General features: G+C 45.0%; 1 protein-coding gene across 1 annotated transcript in view; it reads left to right on the forward strand.

The window, feature by feature from the left end:
• Positions 1–14,624, forward strand: part of LOC120032326 (metabotropic glutamate receptor 8-like) — a 253,034-nt gene that overhangs the window by 160,760 nt on the left and 77,650 nt on the right. The window contains exons 3-5 of the mRNA XM_038978369.1: positions 4,873–5,008; positions 5,228–5,382; positions 5,697–5,834. Of these exons, the coding sequence (XP_038834297.1) occupies positions 4,873–5,008; positions 5,228–5,382; positions 5,697–5,834 (429 nt within the window). The remainder of the gene's footprint in view (positions 1–4,872; positions 5,009–5,227; positions 5,383–5,696; positions 5,835–14,624) is intronic.

The raw sequence follows: 14,624 nt of genomic DNA on the forward strand, positions 1-14,624 counted from the left end.
TGGATGCTCTTAGATGCTGTTAGATGTCTGGCAAAAGAACATGTTTTATTATCCTTGCCTATATGTCAGCTGAAGATGAGTGGGCTGCATAGACAGCTTTCCTAATTGAGTGTGTGTGGGTGGACTTATGCAGGTGCGGAGCTTCTCTGAACGTATTCTTTGTAAATCTGTGACGGCAGCATGTGTGTGTGTGTGTGTGTGTGTGTGTGTGTGTGTGTGTGTGTGTGTGTGTGTGTGTGTCGGTAGATGTGGTGGGAAGCTTAGCCATACTGAGGAGGTCTGAGAGAGAACTTGCAGTGGCACAGATTCATCATGCTGTGTGTGTGTGTGTGTGTGTGTGTGTGTGTGTGTGTGTGTGTGTGTGTGTGTGTGTGTGTGTGTGTGTGCGTGTGTGATTCAGTGTGATTGTGGAGGTGTCCCACATTCAGGCTGAGAGAGAAATGAGAAGTGCTTGGGTTTTGTAGACCGATGTCTCGTAATGAAAGATTTATCAGCAGCACAGCTCCTGCCTCTCTCCTCCACACACGCACGTGCACGTGCACACGCTCGCACCACACAGACACGGCTACCGCTACGAAATGCCTGGTCACCTCGACAGCTATCGCTTTGAAGCTAACTTTATTAGCCATTCTACTTAGCGGGAGGGAACCCCCCCGTCAGGTGATAGGGGAGGAACTGTTTGAAGTCAGGCCTCCCAGCAGGTAGGAGCACTCCTAGTGATGTTACAGCAGGAAGAACACACACACACACACACGCACACGCACGCGCACACGCGCAACACGCACACACACACACACACACACACACACACACTAGCATGTACGCTATTGTGCACACACATTGGGGTGAATCCTTCAGAAGGGTATAAAATAATTATATTCTCTCTGTATGAACAAAATGTTTTATACTTAACATGATTACATTGGTAGGTGAGATAACAGAGAATAGAACCGTTTCCCATTGTGAAATGGACTTTTATAAAACTGTTCAATAAGTCAAGGCTGAGTTGTGATTCGTCGGTTGAATTATCCTCTTTTTTTTAGGAGATGAACAGTTTCTCTCTGAAACCAGATTATTCTGCCTGTGTACCACACAAACCAGAAATAGAGTGCACGCACGCACGCACGCACGCACGCACGCACGCACGCACGCACGCACGCACGCACGCACGCACGCACGCACGCACGCACGCACGCACGCACGGGTCAACTACTGCTGCAAGAGTGGCTTTTAATGGGGAAAGACTGAGAAATGATGGAGGAGAGAGAGCAGGGGGAGATGAAAGACAAGAAGGAACGGAGAGAACAGCGATCTCGTCAGCATTCATAATTCAGTATGTTAGTGGGGTAATGGAATGGGACAACCACTCATTGGGAGAGAGAGTTCATTATCCTGGGAAGAGATAATATGGTCCAACGTTGGGAAACAGGCTGGATGTAATTATCATGGAATAGAAGCACGTTAAACACACCGATAAAGGCCCCAGCTACAGTTGAAGTCGGAAGTTTACATACACTTATGTTGGAGTCATTAAATCTCCTTTTTCAACCACTCCACAAATGTCTTGTTAACAAACTATAGTTTTGACAAGTCAGTTAGGGCATCTACTTTGTGCATGAAACAAGTAATTTTTCCAACAATTGTTCACAGACAGATTTTTTCACTTATAATTCACAGTATCACAATTCTAGTGGGTCAGAAGTTTACATACACTAAGTTGACTGTGCCTTTAAACAGCTTGGAAAATTCCAGAAAATGTTGTCATGGCTTTAGAAGCTTCTGATAGGCTAATTGATATCATTTGAGTCAATTGGAGGTGTACCTGTGGATGTATTTCAAGGCCTACCTTCAAACCCAGTGCCTCTTTGCTTGACATCATGGGAAAATCAGAAGAAATCAGCCAAGACCTCAGAAAAACAATTGTAGACCTCCACAAGTCTGGTTCATCCTTGAGAGCAATTTCCAAACGCCTGAAGGTAACTAGTTCATCTGTACAAACAAAAGTATAGACACCATGGGACCACGCAGCCGTCATACTGCTCAGGAAGGAGAATAACGTACTTTGGTGCGAAAAGTGCAAATCAATCCCAGAACAATAGCAAAGGACCTTGTGAAGATGCTGGAGGAAACAGGTACAAAGTTACTATATCCACAGTAAAACGAGTCCTATATCGACATAACCTGAAAGGCCGCTCAGAAAGGAAAAAGCCACTGCTCCAAAACCGGACATGGGGACAAATATCGTACTTTTTGGAGAAATGTCCTCTGGTCTGATGAAACAAAAATAGAACTGTTTGGCTATAATGACCATTGTTATGTTTGGAGGAAAAAGGGGGAGGCTTGCAAGCCGAAGAACACCATCCTAACCGTGAAGCATGGGGGTGGCAGCATCATGTTGTCGGGGTGCTTTACTGTAGGAGGAACTGGTGCATTTCAAAAAATAGATGGCATCATGAGGAAGGGAAATTATGTGGATATATTGAAGCAACATCTCAAGACATCAGTCAGGAAGTTAAAGCTTGGGTCTTCCAAATGGACAATGACCCCAAGCATACTTCCAATGTTGTGGAAAAATGGCTTAAGGACAACAAAGTCAAGGTATTGGAGTGGCCATCACAAAGCCCTGACCTCAATCCCATAGAAAATTTGTGGGCAGAACTGAAAAAGTGTGTGCTAGCAAGAAGGCCTACAAACCTGACCCAGTTACACCTGCTCTGTCAGGAGAAATGGGCCAGAATTCACCCAACTTATTGTGGGAAGCTTGTGGAAGACTACCCAAAACGTTTGACCCAATTTAAACAATTTAAAGGCAATGCTACCAAATACTAATTGAGTTTATGTAAACTTCTGACCCACTGGGAATGTGATGAAAGAAATAAAAGCTGAAATAAATCATTTTCTCTACTATTATTCTGACATTTCACATTCTTAAAATAAAGTGATGATCCTAACTGACCTAAGACATGGAATTTTAACTCTGATTAAATGTCAGGAATTGTGAAAATCTGAGTTTAAATGTATTTGGCTAAGGTGTATGTAAACTTCCGACTTCAACTGTATATATCTTCCTGTTCACGGGAGGTCAGATGGTCGGACTTTGACTTGTCAAAGTTTCTTAAAGCACTGATAATCAAATCATATGATTAAAAATGAAATCCAGGGAAGGAGGCCACTGTTGGAATAGCAAGCCTACAGCATGTTTCAATGAGTTAATTAATTAACTCCCACCACATCGTCCACTGAGGTGATATGTGTGTTTACTGCCTCAACTTCTACCCAGTGTCTACTCAGTCTCTGTATGTAAACACACTCAGACTGTGAAACATAGTCCTGAATTGTTTTACTCAGTAGCATTTTAGTGGTTTTCACTTGGAGCTGTGTGTCTGTCGGGCAGGTGTACTGACCGCTAGGCTGCTGTAGTGGAGCTGGTGTCACCAACAGGGTGCACTACAATACTCTCAGTCCTCCACAGCCATCTCTCGCTCTGGCTGTCTCTCTCCGTCCGTCCGTCCGTCTGTCTGTCTCTCTTTCTGTCTCTCTTTCTGTCTCTCTTTCTGTCTCTCTTTCTCTCAGAGATGTCGTACTATGCTGGGTTCTCCGTAAGCGATGGTGTTTGTGTGTTCATAGAAAACATACTCACACTGGTCCCTACATGTTGACGATAACGAGTACCATCCATTAAAAATGGAAAGTTAACTCTGGGTAATAATAATAATGAGTTTTTCTTTGATAATCAGTTTTTCACCACATGAACGAGCCATTTTTCAGTTCTTGGAAAACGGGACCAGGCTTTGAGAGCGTAAATGAGAGAAACCACTATGAAATGAATGGTTAATTGAATTGGGATAGAGGCTGAGTTTATTGCGAGTGTAATGACTATGGTTAGTTCACATGAGAGATGAGTTGAAAGATGGGTTTGAAGGAAGAGACAAACAGCCAAATGACTCACAGGACAAAAAATGAATAATGTTCTCTTTCAAAATACATTAGAATTTTTGGGAATTCGTCTGTCAAAATTGTTGGTTGAAGGGTCAAATAGATTGACCCGGAAGATACAACTTTAATAGCACCGTGTTGAGGCAGATGCTTTGTCTGTATTTGAGAACCCTTCTCCTTTTTAAGACAGTTATTTATGACCTATCAATCCCCAGTACAACACATTGAGTAGCCCTATTATGAGACCAACTGCAATGAGGAGCAACAGACCAAACATTATTCTAGAGAGGGCATTCGTTTGCTGCGAATTAGTATTTTTTCTACGGGATTGTGTGTGTGTGTGTGTGTGTGTGTGTGTGTGTGTGTGTGTGTGTGTGTGTGTGTGTGTGTGTGTGTGTGTGTGTGTGTGTGTGCGTGCGTGCGTGCGTGCGTGCGTGCGTGCGTGCGTGCGTGCGTGCGTGCGTGCGTGCGTGTGTGTGTTTGTTTGAGTGGAGAGAACACTGCTCTGATTAAGTACAGTAATACAGAGCCGCAGACACTACAGATGTTAATTTAATGGCCTGGAACTTAATGAGATTGGCTGAGGAGACTCCGACACACTCACACACACTCCCCCGTATCACTTTTCAAGGCTAATTATACGACACTACACTGTGAGTTATTAACAGCCACATTAAATATGAAACATGGCTGTGTGTGTGTGTGTCCGCTCCAATATGTCCTGTCACGGTGTTTGTGTAAATCCTGGCTCTGTGTGCTGGCAGGAAGGCAACAGGCTGCCACTTCAGGATCAGTCTTTCTCTATCACAGCAGTGGGAGTCACACACGGCTGTTTACGATGTTCTCATATTGACGAGGATGATTCAGATCCTAAAATATTCCCCTTCTTTTTTTTCTCTTTCTTTCTCCCTCTTTCCCTCCCCTCTCTCCCTCTAGGTGGGGTGTGTATAGCCCAGTCTCTGAAGATCCCGCGTGAACCCAAGCCAGGGGAGTTTGATAAGATCATCATACGTCTGCTGGAGACGTCCAACGCCAGGGCTGTCATTATGTTCGCCAACGAGGACGACATACGGTATGTTGTACAGCCCCCCTAAACAACACACAACTACACCTCTATAGCCTATCCTTACACCACTACACACACACCCCTGTACCCTTATACCCAGGTATACCAATTGTTGGTTGTGACTCCAGTCCTGACTCCTTCTCTCGCTCTTCCTTTATCTCCCCTTCCTCTTTCTCTTCCCCCCTCTCCCTACCCCCTTTCTCTCTCCTTCTATCGCTCTCTCAGGCGTATCTTGGACGCGGCCAAGCACAACAACCAGACTGGTCACTTCCTGTGGGTGGGGTCAGACAGCTGGGGCTCCAAGATCTCTCCTGTGATTGGCCAGGAGCGGGTGGCTGAGGGAGCCGTTACCATCCTGCCCAAACGAGCCTCCGTGGACGGTACAGACAGAAGCCATTTTAGATGATAGTGTTTTGAGGGGAAAGAGTTAAAGACACAGTATACCCTCAACAATGTTGATATCACATCATACCAGATGTTAACATGTCTGTTTCTACGTCTTATGTCACTCATTGACCCCTCTCCTCTCCTCTCCTCTCCTCTCCTCTCCTCTCCTCTCCTCTCCTCTCCTCTCCTCTCCTCTCCTCTCCTCTCCTCTCCTCTCCTCTCCTCTCCTCTCCTCTCCTCTCCTCTCCTCTCCTCTCCTCCATCTTCTCCCCCTTCCTCTCTTCCTTCCTCATCCTCTCCCCCACAGCGTTTGACCGGTACTTCCGGAGCCGCTCTCTGTCCAACAACAGGAGGAACGTGTGGTTCGCTGAGTTCTGGGAGGAGAACTTCGGCTGCAAGCTGGGGATGCATGGCAAGCGCCCCGGAAGCCCCAAGAAATGCACAGGCAAGATATAAAGGCGCTGGAGCACAGGAGGATGGGTATTGGCACAGTACAGTGGTGAAGGGTGGGTAGTGTAGGCCAGGAATAGTAGTAAAGCAGAGGAGTATGGGTAATGTAGACTGGCAGTTAATGCCCTATAAGAGTTAATGCCCTATAATCATCCCTAGACAGGCTACTTAATATTAAGTTCACAAGTCATTGAGCATGGATAGCTTTACTCTCTAAGGAGAATGGTTTGTTCTATACAGCACACCCGCTGTGTGCTCAGAGCTCTGTGCAAATGACATGAAATGATATGCAGAGTACAGTAGAGCCCCCTGGCTGGTCCTGCATGGATGAGTCTGGAGAGAAGTGTGTGTGACAGTGTGTGTACACAGTCTGTGCAGTTTGGGCTTGTAGAACAGTGTTTGTTGGTGTCTATAACTGTGTGTCAAATAGTGTGTGACAGTGTGTGTTCGCACAGTCTGTGCAGTGTGGGCTTGTAGAATGGTGTGTGTGTATCAGTGACAATGTGTGTATCTGTGTGTGTCGACACAGCTGATATTTTGGTTGCAGACAACATTTGGAGGTTATCCAGTGTCTGACTCCATCACAGCTCGCTAGCCCTCTGTCCTGAAGGTCCACTTATACATGTGGTGAAGAACAGTGGCGATCGGTGCTGTTTAAGATGAGGGAGGACACATAGTTTTTCTTCATGAACATGGCCTTATTTCTACTAAAGCATTTTGGATGACTGTCATTCATATTCCATTCACCCATCTCAATGTACTTCAATTGGTTTAGGCTACTGCATAATACTCAAATTGTCCCTATACCCAGCATGAGGTTGCTACAACCTAGTCTATGAATGAAAGTTTACGACATAGGTGCACACATTTACTCCTGAAGTGCTGACCTGTTGCACCCTCTACAACCATTGTGATTATTATTATTTGACCCTACTGGTCATCTATGAACGTTTGAACATCTTGGCCATGTACTGTTGTAATCTCCACCCGGCACAGCCAGAAGAGGACTGGCCACCCCTCAGAGCCTGCTTCCTCTCTACGTTTCTTCCTAGGTTCCTGCCTTTCTAGGGAGTTTTTCCTAGCCACCGTGCTTCTACATCTGCATTGCTTGCTGTTTGGGGTTTTAGGCTGGGTTTCTGTATAGCACATTGTGACATCGGCAGATGTAAAAAGGGCTTTATAAATACATTTGATTGATTGACACAGGCTGAGAGAAGAATTTGAGGTGACAGACAGTGACACACTCAATACCGCCTGCATTGAGCGGATCTAGGGTGTATTCATTAGTCCAACAAGTTGCAAATGAGAGTTTCTATTTAACAAAATCAGTTATGTTTACCCCGTTTTGTTCCGTTTGCTTCTGTTTAAGAAAAGTTTTTCAACAGAATTGGCTGAATGATTACACCCCTGATCATGCATAAACACAGTTCATTTTCATAGCAGCCATGTTGTATTCCATCTCGCATCTATGCGCTCTCTTCCTCTCACCTTTTCCCTTCGCTTGTGGACTTCAATGCACAACACATCAGCTGTATTCAATCCACAACACATCAGCTGTATGTGACCAGGTGAAAAACCTTTCCAAGCGAACACGTTATCCACAGCCTACATCGTTGTCACCATATTAGCTAAAGTAATATCATAGTCAGCATAGCTAATAGAACCAACACGTTCGTAAACACGCTACAATCATGCAGTAAAGTTAGTGTACAGTCAGTAAGCAGTTACATCGGCGGGCTCCGGTGGCAATAAATTAGTAAAACCAAAAGCTTACCATGACTCGAGAAGTAAGATAGAGATAGCAGCTTCGCTTCAAGTCCTTAGGAAACTGTGCAGTATTTTGTTTTTTTATGTATTATTTCTTGCATTGTTAGCCCAGAAAACCTTAAGTTATTACATACAGCCGGGAAGAACTATTGGATATCAGAGAGAGGTCAACTTACCAGCACAACGAGCACAACGACCAGGAATATGACTTTCCAAAAGCGTATCCTTTGTCTGCACCTCCCAGGGCATTTCAACTGATTCCAGAGGCCAACTCAAAACAGCGCCGTCGGAGGAGAGGGTACCGGAGCGGTCTTCTAGTGAGGCTTCGGATGCGCACACACCACCCACCGCTTCCGAGTATATTACTCGCTAATGTCCAGTCCCTAGTTAACAAAGTAGACGAAATCAGGGCAAGAGTTGCTTTCCAAAGAGATATCCGGGATTGTAACATACTCTATTTCACGGAGACATGGATAACTGTGGGCATGCTGTCGGAGTCCGTACAGCCAACGGCATTTGCAATGCATCGTGCCTGACAGGAACAAACATCTCTCTGGTAAGAAGATGGGTGGAGTGTATGTTTAATGATTAACGACTCATGGTGTAATTGTACCAACATACAATAACTCAAGTCCTTTTGTTCACCTGACCTAGAATTCCTCACAATCAAATGCCAACCGTATTATCTCCCAAGAGAACTCTCCTCAGTTATCGTCACAGCTGTGTATATCTCCCCGCAAACGGATACCAAGACGGCCATCAAGGAACTTCACTGGACTCTATGTAAACTGGAAACCATATATCCTGAGGCTGCAATTATTATAGCTGGGGATTTTAACAAAGCTAATCTGAGAACAAGGCTACCTAAATTCTATCAGCATATCGATTGCAGTACACGAGCGAGTAACACGCTCGACCGTTGCTACTCTAACTTCCGTGATGCATACAAGGCCCTCCCCCACCCTCCTTTTGGCAAATCTGACCATGACTCCATCTTGTTGCTCCCCTCCTATAGGCAGAAACTAAAACAGGAAGCACCCGTGCTTAGGTCTATCCTACGCTGGTCTGACTACTCGGATTCCACACTTCAAGATTGCTTCGATCACTTGGACTGGGATATGTTCTGGGTAGCCTCAGACAATAACATTGACGTAGCGCTGACTCGGTGAGCGAGTTTATAAGGAAGTGAATAGGAGATGTTGTACCCACTGTGACCATTAAAACCTTCCCTAACCAGAAACCGTGGATTAATGGCAGCATTCAAACAAAACTGAAAGCACGTACCACCGCATTTAATCATGGCAAGGCGACTGGAAACATGGCCGAATACAAACAGTGTAGTTATTCCCTCCATAATACAATCAAACAAGCAAAGTGTCAGTATAGAGACAAAGTGGAGTCGCAATTCAACGGCTCAAACACGAGACGTATGTGGCAGGGTCCACAGACAATACAGTGCCACCGACACGACCTGCTACCAAAGACTGTGGGCTCCCCTTCTCCGAGGCCAACGTGAGTAAAACATTGTTAACCCTCTCAAGGCTGCCGGTCCAGACGGCATCCTTAGCCGTGTCCTCAGAGCATGCGCAGACCCGCTGGCTGGTGTGTTTACGGACATATTCATCCAATCCATATCCCAGTCTACTGTCCCCACATGCTTCAAGATGGCCACTGTCGTGTCTTTGCTATCGTTAAATTGAAGACTTATAGTTTTTATTATAGATTCCTGTAATTAGGGCTTACGCTATCACTTGAGTAATAACGTAACTAATTAACTATGAATTCGAGGGCACCAGGGAAAGTTATTAGATTACAAAGTTATAATTTCCCAATATAACCTTTCAGATATTTTCATATCTGATCAATAGTCTTCTAATTAATGATTTATTTACTCTACCTCACGTCAGTCTCATTCCAAACGTCGTAAATCGTTGATTATCTGCACGAACCCAGTCTTCACTATGAGTCATCCATACATCAATTGTCTTAAATCATTTATTTATTACTAACTAATTAATTCACAGAAATGCATAAACAAACAAACAAACTTAAAATAGTTACATGAAATGATGGGAGCAATATGCCCTAGTGGGCTGAACCGGCATTGCGGCTGTTAGACAAGGGGAAAATGGCGTTCGACTAAGAATTCACTACAGAGTCCATAATTATAACAATTGACATGCTAATCCTTACACATGAACGCTCACTCATTTGGGAACAATTGCAATCAATATATATATAGTTACGCTCATTGTGTGTCGTCTTGATCGTTGGAGAGAAGTTAGTTTCTGTTGGAGATTCGTCGGTCTCTGTCTTGGCTATTGTGGATAGTTCAGAGTGACATTCGTTATAGAATGATTGTTTCGGCGGTTGTCTTTCTTCGCGTTCAATGATACCGAATTCCTAGCTGCAGACTAGTAGTCAATATCAAAGACTTGTTCTCATTCGTCTTAAGAGTTTAACCACGTGGTATGGTTAAAGATGCACCAATGGTACTTTAACCTTCGTTCTCCTCCTAATGGAGAAAAGCATGGTCTCTATGGTAATTTCTTAAAGTGGGCTTTTATTCAGATAGCAGAGAGGGGTGGTTCCATGGTCTCTGACCCAACTGGCTCAGGGCGGTCCTTGGATTTAGTTCAAATACAACAGGGACTTGTATTTTCCTTCATTAAACAGTTCAAAATCATATTACACAATTATACAAACAGTATCATACTCACTCATTCATTTTATACAACACACAGATGTAAACCTCATATCTGAGGTTATTATATAAACAGCGGTATGGTAATGTGGTCCCACAGTCTCACATGAGTTTCCCACGTGGTGACAAATGGACCGGTTCATAGCTGGACTGTCCACCGATCTTTCATACTTTTGCAGGAATATGAAATATGTTCGTACCCCAAGTTCTGTGAGGTGGAAGAGAATTCCTTTGTCCTGAAAGTTTACCCTCTCTCTTAATACTGTTTGTGGTGGGGGGATTCTCAGGAATTTACAACATCTCTCTGTGATCACCGCATGGGTTGTGGTAGGAAAGGGAGAGGCAGAGAGAGGGGGATGGGGTTTGAAGTACCCAAGCAGGCAACATCATGACATACCCCCCCCTGGTGGTTTGGATCTTGTTTGTCCTGCAAACAATACAAATCAACATAAAATCATGAACACGTGGTGTCCTGCTTGTAGATCATCGTTGCAGTCCCCTCTGGTGGTTGAACTTGGTAGGCTTCTCTGAAAGCGGAGCAGTCCACCACAAGGATGGCAGTTGATGTCCGGTTGGTGATCGCCGTTGCGGTCCCTTCTAGTGATGTACCTTGGTAGGTTCCCTGGAAGCTGCAAAGTACCCCAGGGAGGGCCAGGGGATGTCCTGGTTGGTGATCGCCGTTGTGGTCCCCCCCTTGGTGGTTTACCTTGGTAGGCTCTCTGACAGCGGGCATGCCGCCACAAGGATGGGCCGTGGGTGTCCGGATTTGGGGTCGCCGTTCCGGACCCGTCGTCTGGTTGTCGTCCAGACTGGAAGATCTGAGCAGTAACTTAGGCAGATGTTAACAACGCACACACACTCATGAAATATATATATAATTACATTCATTCCCCAATGAGCGGCGTTGTGGCACTAAGTGAATGTTGTATGGGGAAGTTGTTTATGGCTCTATCACTTCCTAAATGTCAAAGGAACTGAACCGAAAAGGAATGAAAGCATAAACAAAAAAAAGATACAAAATATAGTTCTCACACAAAAATAATCTAATTGGAATGTACTCTATATACGTCCAATGTTCTGGCAAAATGACTATCATGGCATTGTCTCTAACGCCATATCTAGGGTTTTCCTACTTGGTGTGTTGCTTAGGCACTATCCTAAGTTGATAACTATATGATAACTTTACAGCTGTAAGGCACTAGTTTTGGGCAGTCTACAGGGATGACCTATGGACTTCTGGGAAGAAAACTGGTGAGTGCTGTAGAGACAAAGGCCTAGAAGTAAATGTTCAACTTTACTAAGGCTGGTATTTTGCTTGGACCCTTAAGTGATCCAAGCATAAATCCTAATTGGATGTTCCGTTGTGCATGTGCGTTTATGCTTAAACAAGCGCGCATGTCAAGGGAAGAAAACCAAGTATCCTGGCAGATTACAACTTGTTCAGAATGAGTCTGACGTAGTCAGGTAATTTTCAGGTCGATGCCTGGAGGTCAGTCAGAATTGGTGTCGAGGGAGTCTGTAGTAGTTTTTACTAAGTCACTGTGTCTTCCACTATTGTAGTGGTGATAGGTATGAAGTCTATTTCATAGCTATGTTATCCACGGAGGAGCTAACCTCGCGACGGAAGTACTATAAGTCTTGGACCCGTCGTACGTGGTGTGATCATGGTTAATGATTCTAATAATTTTCCTCCTGAATGAAGGATTCTATTTATTAGTGGCATGTGTGTTAACCATTGGAAGAGTGCACTGGAGATTCCCTTCCCTGTGTTGCACTCTGAGTGACTCCTATGTCGCTATTGTCAAGGGTAATTTGATTGGTTAGGTCTCTAACCTCCTTACTGATTGTAGCTAGACTGACTGTTGCTGGTATTGGTACTGGTGCTCAAAGGGACCAGTTATCCTACCGATTTATTCTGAAATATTATACTACCGGCACACATGATTGGAGCATTTTACTAGTTGTATTGTAGTTGAACCTACACATGGCAAGGAATGATTATTGTTGCCATTTGTTTTGGAGGTGGACAAGTCCACTGGACTTCCTTTACGACCAGTGTGGTACACCTCAGTACTATTTTAGATGTGCTCTAAGATAATCCCCGTCTAGGGGCCTGTCTGCTCCTCAATGTTCTCATAGGGGAGTTTACAACTAGATTTGATTTATGCTATGGCGGCCTCGTACAGTGTTGTCCGTAGTCTTGACCCCCCCACCGGCCTCGATGAGGCTCATCATGGGTCTGGGCTACTATTCCCCCCCTTTGTGTCTCGGGACCCCCCCACCAGCGGGTGGTGTTGGTGTCCGAGGCGCAAATGAAAAGATCGGACCCGATGTACGAGTTGTCAGCGGCCGCGTTGTTATGAGAATGGCTGTAACCTTTCAACCAAATCTCCTGGTGTTTGTGCTTCAAAACGCTCAGTGGCTGTCGAGGCATGTCAGTCTCCACCGCGTGTGGCAACCTCTTCAGTAGCTGCGAACTGAGACGAGGATATCGGTCTGTGATATCGCCAAGTGTTTCACCATTGGGAATCATCGGGTCAGTTGCTGGACTGACGCCATTAGTGTCATTGTAGGGGTTGACAGTCCCCAACAAAGCGGAAGGTGTATCATCGGAAGCAGAGTATACTCTGCGCATCGATGTTTTTCTTGCTGAGACGGCCGCAGTGCTTGCGGAAATGTCTGAAGGGCAAGAGGAGTTCATCTCAACTACCGTATTGCACGACTGCACGGAGGAGGGAAGTTGCTTATTAACAGAGACAGCTGGCTCGAAATCATGAAAAGAATGGTCAATCAGGTTGGCTGATGGAATGTTTCGAGATATTGTAATATCTCCTTGGATCGGATTCTGCCCCAAGAGGTTTTTAAACGTCTTTTTCCCAAGGGGTGCTTTTGACAGATATCCCTCGTGACTGACTGCGTTGCAGCTAGCGTTAGGGGGAGACAGTGGGGTCAGTGGAGAAGGCAGGGTGGCCTGTGACCATACCTGGTTGGTTTTCCAATCCATCAATGGGAGTAACCGATCCATCAAGTCTGCTCCAAGTAGCAGGGGTACAGTTTCGAGGCTGATAACGTACACAGGGTGAATGAGCGATACGTCCTTGAAGTGTAGTTTCAGCATGACTCTCAATGTGAGAGGTGAGGTAGTCTGAGTGACCCCTCGAAGTGTAGTGTCGCATCGTTCCACTTTTAACCAACGTTTAGTTGGCTTCAAAGCCTTTTTGAGATAATCAAACAATGTTTGAGAGATGAGTGATATTGTCGCACCCGAATCAATTAGCGCATGACAAGTTAAGCAGTCCTCCAGGACTGTTTCCAGGTACGGGCGTTTAGATTCGTGGTTAGTGGACATATTCCCCACAAAGTGGAGTGGTTGTTCGCAACCACGTGAAGTGTCAATTCTGTTCAAGGTGGAAGCAAATCGACTTTTCAGATTTTGAGAGGGCTTAGTTTTAACGAAGCGTTTGACCTTTTTCTTCGCAACCTTTGTATCAGAGTCTATAGACAAAGCCCGGGGTCTAATTTCTTGATCAAGCGGGCCCTGGATAGGGTCTTGAATGAGAGCGGGAGAAATTTGAACTTTAACGTCCTTGCTATGGGTGTTAATTCCTGCGGACCTGGTGTCCGGTAATTCCCCGTCTAGTCCTTGTGACTTATCTTTGACCCTTTTCTCAAATTGTTCTCGCTTTAGTTCTTCCTGTAGTGGAATTGCTGGAGAACATTGGTCTACGTTTTGATTGTCCTTCAACCCTTTGTTACCCTTGTGCTCTGACACTTTGTGTGGGTTGGGTGCAGGAACGTAGCGAACAGGTCGATTGTAGCGGTAGTCATGTTGATTGCGACGTACTTTACAGTTATTTCGACCGCGGAGGTTATTGGAATCATGGTTTCGTGGTAGAAACTGTTGTTGTGCGTCATCTCTCAACGCTCCAATACCTGATAATGCACCCTCTAGCTGGAGTGAGTGCTCCTGGTCAAACTTCAAAACCGAGTGGTCAGGGCTCTTAGCGTTGTGAACTTTTGATGCCTCAAAAGCTGTGCTTGCAAGCTCTCTGAGTTGTAAGATAGGCAAGCCAACGTGGGCGGCAGGGCCCAAGTAGGTAATGAAGGTAGGATACATGTTCGACAGGAACATTTGTTTAAAAGATAACAGGTCTTCCATGCCTGTTTCAGTGAGTAGGCCAAAGTAAGCTGAACGAAGCCTATGATAGTAAGCTTGTGGGTGTTCGTTCCGAGCTTGTTTAACGGTGTTAGCCAGTGAGCTATTGTGTTTGCGAGTCGCAGAACCACTGAATTCTACTTTCAAAGCTGTGGCAA

Source organism: Salvelinus namaycush, chromosome 38 (assembly GCF_016432855.1).
Source record: "Salvelinus namaycush isolate Seneca chromosome 38, SaNama_1.0, whole genome shotgun sequence".
Classification (NCBI taxonomy): Eukaryota; Metazoa; Chordata; class Actinopteri; order Salmoniformes; family Salmonidae; genus Salvelinus; species Salvelinus namaycush.